This window comes from Opisthorchis viverrini (genome assembly GCF_000715545.1).
Source record: "Opisthorchis viverrini unplaced genomic scaffold opera_v5_273, whole genome shotgun sequence".
NCBI lineage: Eukaryota > Metazoa > Platyhelminthes > Trematoda > Opisthorchiida > Opisthorchiidae > Opisthorchis > Opisthorchis viverrini.
In genome coordinates this window covers 386378-407154 of record NW_008751925.1, presented here as the reverse complement: position 1 = coordinate 407154, position 20777 = coordinate 386378, and the positions used below count along the sequence as shown (strand labels likewise).

The 20777-nt window shown below is 44.1% G+C and overlaps 1 protein-coding gene across 1 annotated transcript in view; it reads left to right on the top strand.

Annotated features, from left to right (window-relative positions):
- Positions 1 to 19718: 19718 nt before the first annotated feature.
- T265_09309 (hypothetical protein) overlaps positions 19719 to 20777 on the top strand; it is a gene marked incomplete at both ends in the record, with an annotated part of 9292 nt that continues 8233 nt past the window's right edge. The window contains 2 exons of the mRNA XM_009175338.1: positions 19719 to 19821; positions 20313 to 20361. Coding sequence (XP_009173602.1) covers positions 19719 to 19821; positions 20313 to 20361 — 152 coding nt within the window. The remainder of the gene's footprint in view (positions 19822 to 20312; positions 20362 to 20777) is intronic.

The window sequence follows — 20777 nt, the reverse complement described above, 5'->3', positions numbered from 1 at the left end:
GTCATATTCTGGTGAAGAATGCTCACGGCTAATTAGCTCTTATTTGGGCAGAAGGATAGAGCCCGGTGCTTCATTGGCTGGTTTGAAGTAAATGGGTTAACGAGGTGTTGGTGGTTACGGAATTTCGTAGAATGTTCACTCACAGGACTCTCGTTTGAACCATCGTCCTCCTGTCCTAGCGCAATCATTCTGCTGAGTCTACACCAAAGGGAGCAAGCATTGGACTCGAGTTTCGCTCTTATTAGAGCTCATCATTGCAAGTGCTGGAGTTTGAACTCCACACATCTGAGGCGTACATTTTATCAATACTGCACCAGCGCACACTGGACGTATATGAGTTTTTTCGCCTGAACAAATGGACACGTTCGCGCTTGGGTGATGTGAACGGAAAGTCCGACCCCTTGAACGGCGACCCAGTAACATACCTGGGTTGTGTGCATCGACCTGCCCGCCAGACAGGACTTCCCAGTCAGGTGGCGCCACATACATTCGGACATAAAAATTCAGATACACCCAGATTTTGCTGACCGTAACACGTTATGATAGAACACTCACCTCACATTTCAGGTGTGTGGAGTTCAAACCCTGACATGGCTAAGGATATGCAGTGCTAATGGGCTTCAATAAGAACGAGTGTCCACTGCTTCCCCCAAAATAGGTTGAATGCTTTCTACGGATGACGCTGACGTATAGATAATTGATCAAACCTTGCAACTATCTAGAAGAACCAGTTACATTCGCTTCCCACATAGTCGAGGGTTCAAAAAGTTTGTTGCGACGAATAATACGCGAAGAATAATGGCCTCTTCAAAGCTTAAATAGGCTGAGTTCGCATGGACAGAATTATCAATGGAAACTTAGAATTAAGTCTATCAACCTGACCGCCGGTTTCTTGTGGATTCAAAACTGATGAACATGAGCAAGCAAGGAGCACAGGCTATATTCTGGTAGAATGACCTAGCGACAGGTACCAAGCGCTATAATGATGAATAGTAATGACAAATTCATCGAAAGACAGAGGGCGTGTTGATGGCTAGGTGAATGGGAATGAATATATGGAAGGTGTGAAATCCGAAGTTGCAACTCTATTCGAGTTTGAGGTAGGAATTCCCGGTGATCAAGCAAGAAGATATACGCACCAGAGTAGAACATGAGGAAGGCAGGGGCGCCCGAGTTCTCTGTGTCGGTTTGTGGATGGAAACATCGCGTTCACTGATCAACGTATTTTGAGCCCAACCTCAAAATTTCTTCCAGGGAGAACAACTTGTCAGACTTTCGGAAAGTTTCACAAACACGAATAAGAAGGTCGCATTCAATAGAATGAATCATGCTGCTAAAGCACATGGTTTGTAACACAGATTTCACTTTGATCTACGGTGCCATGTTTAAATGCGCTGGTAGACTCTCTAACGTGGCTAGCGATCTAGAAAGCTTCCTACTTCCCGCTTCGATCGGTTTTCGGACGTATTGTCTTTCAAGTTCTCGCCTGTCTGTTGGGCTGGTAGCTAGTTGGATCTCTGTTCTACCGAACATTTGTTTTCACGTTCACACATTTCGATCAAATTTCGGAGCTTCAAACCAGGTGGCCCATGCCTAAGTGACAGAATAGGTACCTGTGACGATTATTACAGATACACAAAGTGAGTTGTGTGTGGTGAGTGGCCCTTATTACCTCCGATCAGAAAATGTAAGAACCCGAAGTGGTCTTCCATGACAGGATTGTATCTTCAGTTTTGGGCTTTCGTGTTTATTTCATATGCACTATATTATACTGGAAGGCAGTAATTTGAGTACTGTATAACTGATATGAATTTCATACCTGCAAACGACCGGCTCTAACATCTCTAGCAGTTCGAAGTGTTAGACCGAAGTTGGTTTAAGAGGTGGCTCTCTGTGACGAAGCTGAATAATGGCTGGCTAACTGTTTGCGTGAACCATGGGTGAGTGGTGAGCACCACTAGACCCCGTTTTGGGACTCAGCTGTTCGAGTGTTGAGAGCCATGGGCCACCAGATAGTCATGTCGACGATTTTGGAACCTCTCCCTCCTGTTCACCTTTCACTCTTATTACTTGGCATTTGCACCAGGTACAAAGTGTTCAGTATGATGAACGTGTGGTTTATACTAACCACATGTTGCACTGCCTAGTGCGTGTGTGCGGGGGGATGGGTTCGTCAGCATAGATCGATGAAACAAGCCAATTTGAAAACGGACGTTATCCCATCAAGGAGTTAAGTGCTTGAAGGCAGTAATTGTCGTACATAACTGGAAACATAAAGGTTAGACGAATATACATGTATCGCGATATCTCGAATATCCTAGTGACTGAAACATGAGGCGGCCTGGTGCAGCACATTCAGTTGCTTGGAAACATCACAAACGAGAGATTCATCTGGATTCCAGGTGAGTCTCTCGCGAAACCAAATTAGTTTGCAGATGAGTGTATTTCGCTAAGAGTTAGACTATTCAGGTGCATATTGAACTGAATCATCAAAATTGTGTGACCAGAAGACAAGTTTTTTGCGTGAACTGAGTCCAACTTGTCTAACAGTAGTTGACCACGGGATGCAATTGTTCAAAATGATGGTTATCTGTATTCAAGTGTTGAAAAAACTGCTTATTTTTACAAGTTTGTACCTCGAATCTCCAATCCCAGCTTAAAGCTCCCACGAAACGGTTTGTTGTTCAATACTGAATACTTTGAGATGTTTTAAGGCAGGTCGTATTTGGCCAATCCTCAGGATAACCGGAAACTGTGACAGCTATTTGTATCGATGTAAATTGTGGAGGACGCGACCAAGAAGTTGATTTCCTACCTCAGACCCACATGCTGTTATTCGGCCTAGCAGTGTGGTCCACGCCATGTTGGTCTAGAAACAGCATCTGAAAGATTTTCGAATGATCTTGATGGAGTTAGAAGTATCAAACGAGAGCATGTACTCATAATGCACGTTGAAAACGGATAATGCTTACAATTCATTGGATCCACCACACACCAACTTCGTAAAGAATATGCAGTTTTTACCTTACATGTACCCAAACGTTTCCTAGGTTAAAATCTGTCCTTAGCGAAATACACCAATTTGCAAACTAATTGGGTTTTTTGAGAGACTCGCCTGGAACCCAGATGAATCTCTCGTTTGTGGTGTTTCCAGGCAACTGAATGTGCTGCACCAGGCCACCTCATATTCCAGTCGTTACGATATTCCAGGTATCGTGATACATGTATGTTCGTAATGCACTACTCACACGGCTGTTGTCGATGAATGTTCGACAACCTTATGAGTAGTGCATTACGAATAATATCTCTCTTCATATATTAAAGTAATCAGTCCCGTTGATAACACCAAAAAGCGTACAGTACATTCAAGTTTCTACCTAGTCAGCAATCAACGGTAGCGACTACCCAGGCACTGACTGCCACCACGCGACCCGTGTTGCAGTTCTTTTATCACAGTGAACGATTGCTGACAGTAGCTGAGGTCACAGTGGACGTTCTGACAACAAGAAGTCCATACCACCTCACTGTGTACACAATCTTGGTGCGCTTTGAGGGGGTTTGATATTGGCGCAGAGTCTAGTGTTTGATGATGGAATCAGGCCTCAATTCCCTGTGCAATTAAGTTGGCACCCGCTCTGTAATCATCAATAACGAACGTACATCTGATAATCTTTTGTCAGCTTCCAAAGAGTCTGCGCAGGGAGGGGATAGAACCAAACACATAACAACTCTTTCGGGTGTGTTTTGTCGACAAGAGATTTCAACAACTTTCCGCTAGCATGAACTTAATGTTTCTGATTGTCAAGCTAGCTGTGTAAGAACAACAGAAGGGATCTCCCAATATCCATTCGGAAAGCTTACACAGCAGTTCTCCAGTGGTTGAACTCAAGGTCGTGCTAAAGTCTATATACCTATGACTTCCAAAGCATTCACTAGAGAATGTGCTGTTGTACACGACCGTCTCTTGTACGTAAGTTAGTGTGCATCAGTGAAGGCTTCTAGAGACGGTTTCTCTTTTGTCCTCTACTGGTCAGTCAATCAGCTGAACAGCCAATATCGAGATTCAAAAGAATCAAGAATGGAATGGAACAAAACAGTCCAATGAAAGGCATGCACTAATACACACGGCAAAGAACCGTATAGGTTATAGTCAACAATGTGAATACACCTCCCCTTTGAAGTCAGCTAATGATTGGCAGGTTTCACGTTTGTTATATCCTCTTTGATGATGTATCAGTCAGACACGTTAGATCACCGGAATGGAGAGGACAAACAACTTCGAGGAAGTTAACTGCAAAGAAGTGGATCGTTCCGTGGTATGGGATTTAACTGAACCAGAATATAAAAAGAGCCAACAGTCCAATAGACTGTCAATGAGAGGCTGAAATGTAGAAACAAGATTTTGGTACACAAGACAAATCGTTAGTTAAATGGATTTGTTCGTTTGGAGGTATTGCCCCCAACAGTTACAAACAGCGGCTTCTACGGATCTTCCACTAAAACAGAGATACGTGAACCTGGATGGAATTTTGATGGTTCGCCAGGCTGATAGAACTTGAACATATTAGCTATTTCAGCGAGTACTCATTCACATGCAATACATGATTGATTTTAGAATGAGAAGATCTTGTAACTTTCACTTGAGATTTCGTCCTCACAGTATAGCCAATCTACGCTGAAAAGATGAAAGTCATTATACAGAAGTTTCGGAATCCTCAGCAATGCGACTCTCAGGGAGCTTCGAACTCACCATGTTCAGGCCAGTGGTAGAACATTCAAGTCTGAGCTAATCAGATTACTCACTGGTGGTCGAACGGCTAAGGTTCCAGGCTGCTAGCTGGGGGGTCGCGGGTTCGAAAATCTCTGGAGTTTCATCATATTCACATTGCTGCTGATTCCCCACAAAGAATGAAACAGCTGTACAGTGATTTCCGACTTTTCAGCATAGACTTCACTGACATACTTAGTCCGGGACACGACTGGACACATGCCTCACTGATACAGGGAATTTCTAATCTCAGAACTCTGATACCAGTGCAGAAACTTCGTCTGGTCTACTAGTAAAAAGAAAAAGGCCTTCGCTGAAAAGTCATTTATTGGGAAACGCCAACTGACCGGTTACAGACCATTGAACAGGGAAGCAAAACTCTAATTTGCATCTTGTTTACAAAAACTGGACATCCATCTTCTCCTGAAGGCGTCTTCTTGGACTTTTCTGGTGATTCATTGGCTCCAATCATTCCTTGCTCAAATCCAAGCAAATGTTACAAAGCAACTCCACAAATTCCGCCACACATCTCCCCTTTTTAAAAGACGCAAAGTGAAATTCCACGAACAACACCTACTACTCGCGTGCCTCCCCATCAGTAGTATCACCGTTACACTAGCTTTATTCCGCTTACTTTGAAGCTGGAAATGATGGGCGAATTCATTTCAGATGCAACAACGTGGAATAGGACTGACAAACGTCAGAAATGACAGAATGGCGAGGCAGACAAATTCGGAATTCTGTTCGCTATTTGTTAACGGACAAGCAGTATACATCTCTTAGAAATGGAATTTCTGTCGTGAAAAGGTGTTCCTTATTGATCCAGCGATTTTCTTCCCATGATGAGTAGATCAACCGTGTAGATGGTGATAAACTGAAGCCATCTATCAGATCCTTTAAGCAGATTCATGATGAATTCGTGTTGCGACCTAAAGCAGGCAAAATGAGTTGGATTCACACAGTTCAGGACAACCGTGATCGGTTGACGATCGGATTATTAGCCTGGAATTCAAATCCGCACAAAATCCTGGTACATTAAACTGACAAATTTCGTAGGCCAAAACGACATCTACTTTTGCGGTTTCGACTGACCTATCTTCAACCACGTTCTAAGCTAAACTCCCAAATTTGGTTGCCCACAGGCCATCAACTGAGTTGTCTAATGCAAACAGAAACTCAAACATTTCGGTTGTCATGGTAATTGAGCGCAGTGATGTGTTTACCGAGAGGGTTGAAAATGGTTTAGCTTAGGTTATCTTCATGTCACATCATAAAAACATCTCGCATGACGAATGCCGTTTGCGCAATGAAGAGCCTTCTTTCCACTATGAAACAGCATTGCGTGTGTACCCTGTTCACCTGCGTTGTACACGTTTATCCGAGTGTTGGTGGATAGAAAGGGCTGTTTGAAACACCAGCTGGACTGGACTGGGCTGGATTGGGAAAACAATGGGTTTCGAGCGCACCAAAGTTGCCATGGTTAGCAGCGGATTGCAGTGGTAATTCATCTGTGAAACAATGAAGCAGATGATGTCCTGACTGAGTGACAAACTGCAGTCTGTCGCTGCGTCTTTTTTGCGAAAATGCGCAGCACGTGAATCTTTGAGAAAAATTTATAACCTGTCGGATGAAAATACGGTTGGCGTAGAACTCGACATTTATTTGCCACGATGAACGAATCAGAGGCACGATAATCGGAAAGTAGTCACGGCATACAGAATGTGATTTGTCCAATCAAGCTGCTTTCACGGACTTGTACTCAGAAAAGGTGGGATAGTCTTTTTTAAAATCAGTAGACCTTTTGATTTTACAACTACCCTTCAGATTTCTCAAACAACAGTTCTCAAAACAGATCCGTTTCGATCATTTTCTAATTGAGTCGGTGATCACTGTTTTGGGATGAGGAAATGGTTCAGAAAACCCATCCAGTGATCACATATTTTGGGATTGGCTGACAACTTTCGCTGGCCTCTTAGCGTAGGCAGACAAGCAATATCGCCCTGTCCTCATCTAGCGGGGCTTGTAACTTCATCTGCAGTTACGAGCTTCCTGCTTCATGCAACCTGTCATACAGGGGGGACGACAGTACTTTGATCAAGTGTGTTCATACAAAAGAAGGAGCTAATTACCGGCACAACGCTTCCAGTTGTAATGTTGCATAAAATAAATTGGCGTGTTGGTTCCAACTTGAAAACCGCGGTGAATAGTGTTGGTTATCCTCGAACCTATTTGTTGAAGACGCTTCCGTCAGGAAGACACGAATTTTTACTTTGCAGTCTTCTTCCAATAATCATACTCTCTGGAATAATAGGAAAGCACGCCCCGGTTATTCTGTCGTCAGGGTTATCCTCCAAGGGGAGTCTTCAAGGTTAAACTGTCCTGTAGCACAAAAGGGAGGAACCCTGCCACAATTGTTGATAACTGCAGGCTATATCGTTTGTGCTGTTGAACAAGTTCACACTCAAGGTAAAAGGGATTAATTTTGCACTCAGGGTTTCAGATACACATCGAGTAGATGCTTGGTGAGAGGACGGAAATGATGGGAGACAGCATTGGGGGCTACAGCTGACGTACGAGGGCTAATATACCCAGCAATCGTTCCACCCAGCTACGAGGCACACACGTCTCATCTAGCAGGTGATAGTGATCGCTAGAGAAAGAGGTCCTCAGAAGAGGGCTGGGAAGTACAGCTCCTACTAGAATCTTACAAAGAATTCAGATATACTTTGACTGCAGGGTGATATAATAGTCACAATCTTCTTGTGACAAGCCCTAGCTACCAGCTGGTGTAGAAGTAACGAAAAAACAATCTCGTTGAGTAGAGTTTCATTGGTAAGCATTTTGGTTACTTCGGGCAAACTTCGTCGGAAAGGAAATGGTCACGAAGACAAGAAAATGATGCTAACATTGAGATAATCTACGTCTTGTGTGGCGCTCTGATCAGTCAGGGGGAGTTTGGAGTAGAGTTTGAAGAGCAACGTGTGCATCTTCATGTTTACACTGTTGGCCAGTTCTCCCACTCCATATCCAAACAAATTGCACCTCTAAACATGAGTCTGACTAACTAGAGAAAGGCATAGAATTTGGACTGATTCGAAGTGATTCCTTATCTATGGGATTTTGTTCATTTCGGTCCCGATGAAGTTTCCCGAAATGTCGCAAATTCCTAGCAATATAACTCCCGCCTGGTACCTAACCGATCAGCGTCGCTCAAACAGCATTCGGCCCGTATGACCATATTTTCGGGGAATTCATCAAGAATACTCCCAAAATGATTAACGATCTCTTGCTCTCTGTTTTGAATATGTTGGCTTTCAGGGACCATTTGTGAACAGGAGTGACATGCTAATGTTTAGGATGCAATTTGTACTTGGTAGTGTGACAAGTTAATAAACGCACTAGCTTATCAAACGCTAGAGACCCATCTGGTGGTTAATTTTCAGGTGTTAGGAGCTGATTAGAAAGAGCCGCTTGATCTTCCAAGGTTTAAGTGTGTTCACTGAAATACCGTCCGCACGATCGCGCGAGGATCTTCGAACTTCCGAGGTGGTCTTAACAGAGTCAACAGGAGCGTTGACCGCCACGAACGACAATGCCGGCAATCTAGCTGGGGAGCTACGACCTTCCGAGAATAGAACACCTCGTGACCGGCTAATTTTGATGAGTGAGGGAAAACAAGTGTTGTCTACTGAAGCAAAAGTAATTAATTTTTGATGGCTTAGTTACCGAAGACCAGATAATGGCATGCAATTCTGTAAAAGTGTGGGTTCTTGCTCGACAAATTCGGGCAATATGTAATACTTTAGTACTACCCACGAGAGAAAACGTAAGGTGATGCAAATTTCACAAGATTTGGGTGTTACATTTTTAATTTTTATCAACGATCCCCTCATTTACCTGTTGCCTACCTGAGCTGAAGTTCAAGAAGCACTGTACAACTCTCTCCACCTTATTGGGTTTCGAACCCGTGACCTCCCGGGTAGTAGTTTGAAAACCTGACCGTTGAGGCGGATATTGGCTAATCAGCAGTCATTAACTCCCAGTAGGATACCACAAAGCTCCCGTCATCCTTCACTCACGAAAACCACATCACGTGGTTACGTGATGACTATTACTCAGAGGGGAATTTCACTCGCTCTATGAAATTATTCTTTCTCTGAGCAACGTACTTATTCTTAGACATTACTCATCAACTCAACAACTGAACTGTGGTAAACAAAGTGGAGTCACTTCTTTGAATTTCTTTCAGTAAACTTCTACGCACTTAGCGGATTCAGCTCACTTGATTTTGAATCTTTATTCACCTTCAGGCCGGGTGATATATGTCCACCAAACATAGACAACATATCGATCTCAGATTGGTCATTTGGTTGAACTGACATCAGAGCCTGTTTGAAACTGTAGACAAATGAGGGAGCACTGGAAACACTCGGTAGTTACATTTTAGCACCAAAAACATTCCAATTAGTGATATGGTTTATGTTGAGCGGAGAGCTATCTGGATAGGTAACACTAGGATCGATGTTTGAATGTATCTGGAGCAATGAATCTCTTACTTCACTATGACCATTATTCGTATTAGGAAACACAAGACTAGTGCAAAATTAAATCGCCTGAATATGTTGGAAGACCATTTAGATGATCCGACTCTCAATGCGGATGAACCTGAGCTCTTCCTGGTTTGTGGACACGGTTCTTGTAACATGATACACTGGTAAGCTTTGTTGTTATCCCTAACCGCCTAAGGTAAACCCTCATGTAGTCGGTCGGACCTCGTTTGTTCCCATTGTTGGAAAATCAGTATTCCTTAAAAATGAGTTCTTTTAACTACTGTGGGATGAACCTAGACAAAACAATCTCCAAACTCAAGGGAAAACGTCTGTTTTTCCGCGATCAGCTACCTTAAACGTCTGATAACCGAACTTTATTGGACTACTGAATGTAAGGGTATCACAACTAGGGTCCAGGCAACCTTCTCTGGCTGTCTCCGATTCATGTTTTTTGTGTTGCCGTGTTCTGGCTAGATTGGTCGTTACACCGACCGGTATGGAAAGCACTGTAATACTTATCAGTCAGCGAGGCATTAACACAACTCGTACAAACGAATACCGATAACCCTCCTGGATTTACGTTCTCATCTACTTTGTTACAGCGATGACTCAACAACTACACGTGGTCATCATTTCTACCAGGTTTCAAAGTACAAGCGTCCCATCCCGTTTATAGTTACAGGCACACTGCAGATTGCAAACAGAAAAAATAATTCACCCTCCATCACTCGGGGAGCCAGTTATCACGTGACAATGTGATGTGAATCGCGTGATTGAAGGGTGAATGGTGCCATATTCTATCCATGCGAGCGCTAATCGCACTGGTGCTCAGCCGCTTGTCGTGAAACGGTTTAGTCCTAAATTACTAGCCTGGAGGTTACATTTTCAAATACTCCTGGAAGACTGTGGTATGCGCCTTCCTGAAGCAACAGCTGCAGAGTGACTTTTGACTTTCGGCGTACTTCACAGGACGAAATCTCGACTGCGAATGCTAAACGCCTAGAACACATGAAGATATCGATGGAAAATAATCGGTAGACTTGAGTTGTTTTCGTGGAAGACTTGGCTGGATCTAACTCAAGTCTCGATTTCTCGTACTATCCCGACCAGGTTAAAATGTGGTTTTCACTCTATCCGGCGTATCTGACAAGCACAAAGAGGACGAAACCGTAGGTTTTTCAATATTCCTATGAGTACCTTGTAGAAGGTGGTTTTCGCGCCAAACAAAATCTCACCCTTGAAACAATTGTGCACCCGGCTAAATGACTGGGTTCCAAGCGTTGTCGTGATTTGGGGTGAATTTCTTTCTTCTAGAAGGTCAAACTAGTCCTCGATGTTGGCCAAATGATTTTGCCGACGTCGCTGCGTGAGATTAGAGACCGAGTTGTTAGAGAGAAACCTACCCTACACAACTTTGAGCCAGTTCTATACTTATATCCTGGTGATTTCAGCCTGCAAGTGCTTCTTCGTTCCTAGAAAGCTACTCCAATGTTAGCTGTGTTCAGTAGCCCTCAACCAGACTCACATGCTTCCGCTTTTTATAAAATTACTGCTCTGATCTACTCCATCCTGAATCTTGTTACCTGTCCATAATCTCGAGACATATCAACGGTTGAGACGAATAGTTACTGAATGAAAGTTTCAAATGAAAAGTTCAAAATGAGACCTGCTCTTTCGTTGCTCTTGTCTCGGTGCGGATAACTTGGCCGTACTTTTGCTCTCGTGCTTCTCTCGGGTACTGCAGCTTACAGGCCATGAAAGAGCATCACAACTCAATGACTTCAGGGACTGATATCTTTCTTACACGATGCTCAATCGAAATTCTTCGGGATCGGCTTGCTTGAATGTGCGATCGATCTTGATCTGGGCTGCCATGTGCAATTATCCGACTCGATTAAACATCAGTGAGGCAGTGCTAACATTCAACGCTTCAGAGGTATTTGTTGATTAGTTCACAACCCTGGATTGTCAGATGATTTCTGGTAATCAGCGGGTTCAACTACCGACCACTTTGTTGGCCGCACAATTCAAGGATGATAGTGCGCTACTCATAGGACCGACGGAGCAGTGAGTGTTTCGTTGCAGCAAAACTGACATCTGTTTCATGCACTGAGAGCCATATTGTGTCTGCTAGTAGAAACCATGTGGGCACTTCAAAAATGTTCTTGTAAGGGAAGTTTGATGTGAAAACTCATAAGGACTTGGTGACGTTTGGCAACCAATCTTGGTGAGGCCGTATAACTTCATTATATATGGTTAATTTCAACATATGTGGCTTTCGAATGCCAGCTAAGAACTTAGTGAGATTATGTGGTGGCGAGCGCATGCCGTCAACTATTCGTCATTCAGCTGTAACACCCTGTTGTGGCCCAACTGCCATGCCACCAGAAGGAAGCACGAAGGCTGTGATACTACCAGGTTGCCCAAGCCTAGACATGGGATATCGTGGTTCGCGGTTCGAACCACGGACCTTCCGGTTAGTAAATTTGCACTCTAACCACGGAACCATCTCGCCCAACCATTGGTCTTAATAGGATGAGTAGCTAGCGGATTGCTAGCGGCCCATAAAGTTGTGCTTAGATACGGCCAATATCAATCATTTTTCCCCAAACTGTTTGTTGCGTTCATTCTTACTCCTATACGTCTTTGACGTAATCAATTATTATGTTTTACGACTAAACTTTGATTGATCTTTTGCAAACGGTCGCTCTTATCCATGACAACTGTGGCTATACATTTATATTCAATCGTAGACGTGATGATACGCCCTTGTTTTGGTGAGGTTGAGGTCATTCATGTATGTCGTTTTAATGTACTACTCATAAGGTTGCTGAAAATCCGTCGACAGCCCACGACTGATTTCGCCCTTTTTGTGGCTCATCAGGTCATTCAGTTCTAAGACTTGACAAACGTTACAGTTTTTCCAAGCGGAGTTCTATCTCAAAGACGAAATTTCGCACAGGTGTAAAACTACAGATGGTTCGTGAACGTCTTTGGGGCGTTAACAGGTCTAATTCTTTCTTTCTGGGTTCTTTCTGGGTATCGTGCATGATTGTCAGAACGTGTAAATGATTGCCGCTTTAGGACTTCTCCCATCTGAAGTTTGCCAGAAACACACTGCTGGCGGTTCCTCGCGGGAATGAAGGACTTATACAGTGCTTCTCAGTGCAGCACCTTTCTTATATGGTGCGTAACTGTAAAATCACGGTGCATGAACCCCACAGTATCTGAAGGACCACGAAACAGACAAACTCGCAAACCGGTTAATGGTTCACCATTCAAGAACTGTCATCGGACTCGATATATTCCATTTTCGAATACAACAGAGAGATCATAACTATCGTGTATTTCTAAAATGGCGGCACTTAACTTTCCAGCTCTCTGTGTTTAGAAGCAGCAAAGTTGCTACTGTGAGTGAGTTCATTTATCCTATATTCATTCGCCACCTCCAATGTTTATGCATCAATCAGTGCACTTAACACAATTTCCTGAACGTTAAGTTTACGTTTCAGAACTGCTTCCACTTATGAATTGTTACTTTCCATTCTTTTGGATGCGTGTTGATGCGAAGAAAACTGTTTGTCAACACAGCATTTTGGCTGGAAAGAGTGGCAGTGGCGTGGAACGGATGTGAATCGGGATCCCACCACACCAATCGTGCACGCCAGGAAACCAGTGAATCGGATGTGTTCTTTCCGTTTTAGATAACTCGAATGAATGTGTGAATACAAGTATGGATGTATGAACCTGACGGTATTCGTCTGCTTTCCAAGTTCCAGTTCGGTTACTAACGTGTGAGGGAAATACGGGCCACCGGATTGCGAAACGGTTTTCCATATTTTGTTTGGTTTATGCTACTCATGAGTAGCTTAGAATGATGTTGAAATATCACGGAGGAGCACTGATGTACATCACTCCAAATGCCTTTTGCCTATTTGCAAAACACACAAGATATTTCAAAAGGTAAACTTCACTTCTACCCCACTTCCAAAGCAGATGTCTTCGGAAAGGTAATGTACGGACAACACGTGTCCAGCTGTGCAGTTATTGCTCATCGTCAAGCTCGCTTGCCGTTTTCGACAAGCAAACCTTAAAGTACTATTCAGCAGTCTTTCTCAAAATAGAATCTCAGAAGATGGTGCACAAGATTAGTCCTGCCGGGTCACCATGGGAGTTTCACCCATGAGAAGACGATCTCACTTTCCATGCGAATCTAGTATTCTGTTTCCGCAAAAAACCATGAATCTTTCCATCTGTGGAATCATTCGACGAAAACTGCATGTTCTAGAAAGCGAAACGAACTTTCGAACGACTTTGGTTTAAGGACAGAAACCAGTGCCACGCTGAACAGAAAATACATTCAACCCCCAAATCCTCCACCCGATATTCGGTTGGTGTTCGGCTTCCTTTGCAAATGACGATATCATGCTTGAGTTCCTTCTTCCCAGTTCTACTCCACTGACATCTCAGTTTGGACGTCACCAGTATCGCGGGTGGTTATCATTGAATGTCGGCGCATCACTTACCGACCCCAGTTTGTACGAAGTCATTACTGACAAAAGCAGTAACCGCCATGCAACCTTTAAAAAGAACCTACCTGCCATGGAATGAATGGTGAGGATGGCAACTGAGTACAGAAGTATTCAATCTCATTGGAAAGAACGACCAAGAACAAGTTGCCAGCATCTACCAATGTAAAGGTGTATACTACTGATGGAACGCAATAGTAGAGTCAGGTATCGAACCTGCATGTCCGTATCTGACGGTTGATACGGAAATTATAAAGCGATTTGCGGTGTTGGTTCATCATTGTTTAATATTCAGAGTATGTCTAGGTGGGTTCAGAGGAAAGCTTGAGAATGTGTACTTTTACAAACCTCTGTGCAGATGAGATATTTACTTGTGCTGTGTCGTTTGTGTGCACTGATGGATCACCCCATACAGAAGAATATCTTTACTTTCGCCGGTTGTATCGGATTAAGGTGATCCATCTGGTGTTCTCGCTCAAGGGGCTACGTGTTGTATTATCAGTTTTCTTCTCCTACATCGTTCCAGGCCGGTCCGGCGTGCTATAACAGGTGGACGTGGGCTCAGTGGTCCATATTTGGCAAGGTTACACCTCAGGGTTTCGATCCCAGTTGCACTGTGATTCACTGGAAGCCCAGGCACAAATCCGAAAGGATGTCAGCATACATCTTAACCGTAGTCTCTTGGATTCTTTGGTAGCTGATAGACAGGCCTTTCTCAGCCACTTCAAACTAAGAGGTATTTTGATTTCATGGGAAGTCGGTTAAGTTGCAAAGTGCTGGATAACTGGGACCAATCAGCTCATTGTACGATATCAAGGCACCCAAAAAGTAAATGACTGAAGGCAGATCACATTCTTTTAACCCACAAATTCAAGGAAGACCACACTTGTTTTTGTGTATTGCTCTGTTACGATTTCTAGGGCAGTCAGTTAAGCATATGCTGCAATATGTTAGTGATACAGCCATGGGGGTGGTGATAACTGAAATGAATCTGGATTAGCAACAAAGACGAGTTCAGGCGTTCTTGGTACGGTTTCTGTTCCATGACAGAAGCTCCATGACCTGCGCTTGGCTGGAGATATGTGAGATATGATGGCGTTTGTGCTTTTAGGTTCTTTCGGATTGTCTGACTCAGTGCTCGGGGATGTAGGCAAATCAGAATGGTTACGGTAGGCTGAACCATGTCCAAAGCTCATGGGCTCTTTTCTGTTCTTTTCACCTAAAAGTACAAGCAAACGTTTTTTGTGGAGATTTCGTGCTGTGAGGCCAAGGAGAAGCCGAGAAGCACTGTACAGCTACTTCATCTTCACCGGGGATTTTGTTCATGGTCACAACACTCCCGTTTGAACGGTCGTTAATTATTCCGGTGAGCTCACACCAAAGAGAAGCACTGGACTCGAGTTTTGCTCTTATCGGAGCTCACCAGCAGTGCATATCCAATGGCCGTGCCGGGATTTGAACCCCTGACATCTGACATGCGAGGTGAGCGTGCAACCACTATCCCATCAACGCATCCGAACTTTCACGTCTGAACAGGCGAACGTGTTTACAATTGAGCGATGTGATTGGTGTGCCCGACTGACTGAACGACGACCTAGTAACTGTCCTGCTTGTGACGATTGATTGACCCACCAGTCAGGACGGATATCGTCAGCAGTGCGCATCTCACTAAACTCCGCAGAGTCTCGAACCCGCAACCTCTCGGCTGGCAGTTTGAACACCTAATCCTTCGGCCTCGAGCGGCTGACCAGTAGTAGTTGTCAATTGGACAAGCTATTGCACCGCTCATCTTTCAATCTCGGGATCCACATCACGTGTTCATAGATACTGACTATGACATCTCATATGGAAGTTTAATTCATTGGGTGAAGTTCATTCTTCAGGAATTTCCTGAGGTGCGCACTGTTGATCACTCCCAATAAGGATGGAACAGCTGTACAGGGCTTTTCGATTTTTCAGCATAGATTGGCTTCACCTTCAGGACGAAATCTCCACAAAAAACAAATAAATAAACTTTGAGCTTGTACAGTATTGCCTCATGAAGTTAAATCATTTATGACAATGAGGGTTGTGTTGGTAGCCAATAAAGCTTATGAACTGAAACGTCCCATGTGCAAATATGAACTTCAAAAGTATTAGAAATTCCAAAGAGGAGCTTCAAAAACGGGACAATGAAACTAGGCAGCTAGATAGAGTATAAATGACGTGAGAAAACGCGGGCCGAAGATTCAAGCAGTTTACTCAAAGGCTACTTAAGTTCTCCTCAATATCTAGAATTACGAATAGTCCTTAAGAGTTGCGTTCACTTTTACGTCAGATGCAAAACGTAGCAGAGGCTCCTGAATGGTTCCCTTAATAAACTATTCCATAATTCTTTCACATTATTTGTCCAGCTGCTTCATGATGGTTCACGCTCCAATACAATACAATCCCGAGGAAAAGTTATTGAAGCTATGGAGCACACGGTTGTGTACTTCTCTCATTTGTGTAATAAATAATATAATCTGAGGTGTCAAAAAGCGGATGCAAAGTATTCCTGCGAGAGCTGATTCAGTGGACCAGATTTGAACTCAGGCGAAAGCAATCAATACAACCATGACTTTTTGAAGGTCGTCCCCGGGTGATTTTAGCGTTTAGGCGCTTGGTACTCACTTATATGTCAGTTTGTTTGGATACTTTTATTCTCCATGTAGAGCGTCAAACGACAATTCATGTGGTTGAAAAAACGTGATTGTCCATGCTTTCAAACAGTCTAGGAGATACCAATCGATTTTCGTTTTGAATGTGACGATAGCATGCATAAAGATTTTGTGGTTGACTGATGTAAACAAATTACGGCTGTTGTGTCATAAGACAGTTGGCTTTACGCATAAAAAGGTTTATTTATAGAGTAGTTTCTTTGCGGTTCAACTTAACTGCATTGAAGTTTCAAAACCCCAGTCCGTTTTAATTTACTTCGGTACATTTCTCCAAATCACTAATTGACCAATTCCATTTTCCGCGTTCTTTCGTTGTTTCCTCTTTAGGTGTCGAGTATCCTCACATTTCGCTCAATCCTTCAACGGAGATCGACTCCTTCAGTTTTGTGATGATGATACACTGTTTCTGGTCAGTATGAACTTTCAGCATAAACGTTCGAATCGCCTAAGCTGGTGGCCACCAACTGCAAACCAACCATAAACCCAGTAGGACCACGTGGCCATCAGCCACCGGTGGAGAGCCGCAATTCAAGACTGCCGCTCCTTCTGGGGCACACCACTTGATTCCGATCACGCCGTGGTGCGCGCACGCCTGACAGTTTGTATCCCTTCAGGCCCTCTCAAGTCGGCAAGAAACGTGCCAATCCACTATCTTCGAAGAACTGCCATAGCTCAACAGTATCGATCTGAGCTAGCCCAACAACTCTCCACAGTAAAACAATACTGTGGTGGCAGTGAACATGTGGATGAAGCGTGGCAAAATATGAAAGGAGCTATACTAGCGGCGTTCAGTGCTGCATGCCCGACTTCTCCTATTCGACCACAAGACCACTGGATGTCGTCGAGGTCGTTATCCATGATTGGTGCCAGGAAAGCCACACCAGCGGGCAATGAGTACGACGGCGCACGCAAATCCCTCAAACGCCAAATAGTGAAGAGTCTAAAGAAAGACCGAGAGCTCTGGTGGATATCGAAAGCTCGGGAGATGGAGAGGGATTTTGCTGCGAGAATCAGCCGTGCCCTTTATCAATTGGTACGATCGACTGGCCCTAGGAAAGCAACGGTCAGTGAAACGATAAGTGAAAAAGATGGCTCATTAAGTCACTGGAGAGATGGGCCCAACACTTCGAAGAGCAGTTCAGCTGGCCTCCTGCAACACAGCAGGTGGAGATAATGCATACGGGCGAATGGAATGTAAACCTTGATCGCCCTTTAGAAGACGAAATAAGGTACGAAATAGCTCTATTAAAACGTGAGAAGGCACCATGCGGTCTGTATCCAACCCTCTTCATAAAAGGCGGAAAATCCCTGGTGACCCATCTGACGAAGCTTATTGGTGCTATATGGGACGAAGGGAAAGTGCCTATCTTCAAATAGGGTAGGCAGACGCCATGTGAAAACCACCGTGGCATCAGTGTGCTAGCTGTTACGTCGAAGGTTCTTTCTGGTCTTATCATTCGAAGGCTGATTGAACACAGGGCGAGACAGATCCGTGAAAACCAAGCTGGGTTCCGTCCTGCAAGAGGTTGCATCGACCATATCTTCACTCTCCAACAACCACTGGAACAGCGACACTGCTTCCAGCAGCCTACAATGGTTGTTTCTTGATCTGAAATCTGCTTTTGACTATATAGACCGCCAGGCACTATGGCATTGTCTGTAGAGCAAATGTATCCCCATAAATTCTTGGCCCTCTTTAAGGAGCTGTACACCAACTCCTACGGTCGTGTGAAGGTCTCCGGGATCACGTGAGATCATCTGAGATCATCATATCAAGTAGTGTCAGACAGGGCTGTCCTCTTTCCCCTTTCCTCTTCAACTTTGCCATTGGCACGATCATGGAAGATTCACTACCAGCCTCCAATGACTGTGGGGTCGAAGTGCTTCCTGGGCGTTCGCTCATAGACATCGAGTACCCAGACGACATAGCTCTTCTGGGATCTGACCCCGTGGTAATGTAAACAATATTAAATAATCTAAATTATTCTACCCTGTGGTTTGGCATGCACTTCGCACCTGTAAAATGTAAAATGCTGCTGCAAGACTTGGTGGGCTCTAACCGTAGCCTCATGCTTTCGGATGAACCCATTGAGGCGGTAGACTAATTTGTTTACCTGGACAGCCCTATTAGTCCCCGTGGTCTCGCGAAAGATTGTACTTCCACCCGGATTGAGAAGGCCAGAGCAGCTTTTGTGAGACTGCGTCACCTGTGGCGTAGGCATGACATCAACTTATCCGCCAAGGGTCGAGTTTACAATGCTCCGTAGTGCTTACGGATTAGAAACCTGGCCACTGCACACCGAGGACGTCAAAACACTTTCGGTGTTTGACCATTGATGTCTTCGGAGCATTGCCCGAGCCTGGTAGGAACATCGGATCATCGATGCTGAACTACGTCGAATAGTGTTTCAAAGAAATAACTCACCCACGGTAGATGAACTGGCTTGGCCACGTGCTGCGTATGCCAGTCGACCGACTTCCTCGAAGAGTCCGTTTTATACAACCACGTGAAGGATTGGAACGAGCTATGGGAGGTTGAACAATGACTTGGCAGCGAAGTATGAAAGCTATGAACAGCAAACTCAGCTGCGCCGGTCATTGCCCCCTTTCTGGCTGGGGACCCCTAAACGGGCTACGTCAGTGGTTAGAGACATTGTCAGAGACGTCCAAGTCGCGCTCTCAATGGCACTCGGGCATCCAACCTATCGCTTTTAGTGTATAGCTCCTTTCCGAATCCCCCATTTAACAGTCCACCTACAGTGCTTTATTTACGCACTAATTTATCATCTCCCACCTCCAATGCACTTCTACCTACCCCACCTTCACAAATCATCGGTGAACGAAACGGTGGCAGCTAAAACCACTGTACGACAAGTACGCGGTTCTTACAGCTGACAGTGATGATGATGGTGATTTTAGCAGCTAGAGGAGAGCCTCCTTCTTTTTTCTCTATTTATCGTTTATCGCAACCCTTGCATCGCAATCTGTATGTAGAATGCTTCTTCAACTATTGATATCATTTTCCTCTTGATTTCCATAGTGTCATTCACAAGGTGTGCGTAGGTTTCACTTCATGTGTACTCTCCAGGGGAACGGCTCCTCTCTATACAGGATCACCATCTGAATTTTTGAATTTAAATTTGAACACTGCTGTCAGTCGAACTATTGAAGCATGAGGGCTGGGATATTGCCAGGTTCCCCACGCCTAGACAGGGAAAGTCGCGAGGCAGAGGTCGGATTCGAACCACGGACCTTCCGGTCAGTAAATTCGCGCTGTAGCCATTTGAGCCATCTCACCATCTCGAAATTGTGAATATAAGCATAAAAAGACAGATATCACAGAGGTAGATGCTAGGGACAAAAACCGTAGAATTCAAGGGCGACAAGCTTCCGTTCAGATGCCTCACACAGCTGATTAGTTGATTCGCATCGCTGTTCTGTGTAATCAGGCTAACCGATACGACAGGTTACAAGAAAGAACCACTGGCACATGTTCCAACGAGCCTGTCTTAGTCATGACTTTCCAAGATGATAACGTCATGTGTTTCCGAGCAACAAATACCCCTACGCTTTTGCATACTCAGTCATGCGCAAGCATCTGTGAATCAGTCACGAGCAGTACCACCATCAGTTAGAACGACCCGACAATCACTTGTTTTGTGTGCATAACACATCAGCTGATATCACACATATACTTACAAGGATTTGATCGAAAATCGATAGGCGTGCATGTTTGGTATCTCTCATATACTTCTTCCTCTTACAGATTATTTGAAACTGGAAAAAGGTTGTATCTTACAGTTCAGAGTCTTCGGGTAAGTAAATTGACGCACAATGAACGTTTCTCACGAATGCAGTGGGTGTGTTCGTAATTTGGGCGATTTGGTTAAGCTACCATAGCATATGAAAGCTGCTCCCAACAGGAAATCCATTTGTATGATACTTAAATGCTTGAAATTTGTTTTTTTTTCAAATTTTGGATCAGTAAACTATATCAGGAGGTAGTACTTACTTTTCACAATGAGTTCATTTTTGTTTGGGCGCAATTGAGAACCCTAATCGTTCACCTGTCTAGGTATAGGCGCTACACTGTTGGACCAGCCCCCTGTACAACCATGATTCCCGGTACAGCAGCGTAGAACAAGTGTACTCTGCTGCCCAAGATGACGATGATGATGATGATGATGATGATGATGATGATGATGATGATGATGATGATGATGATGATGCT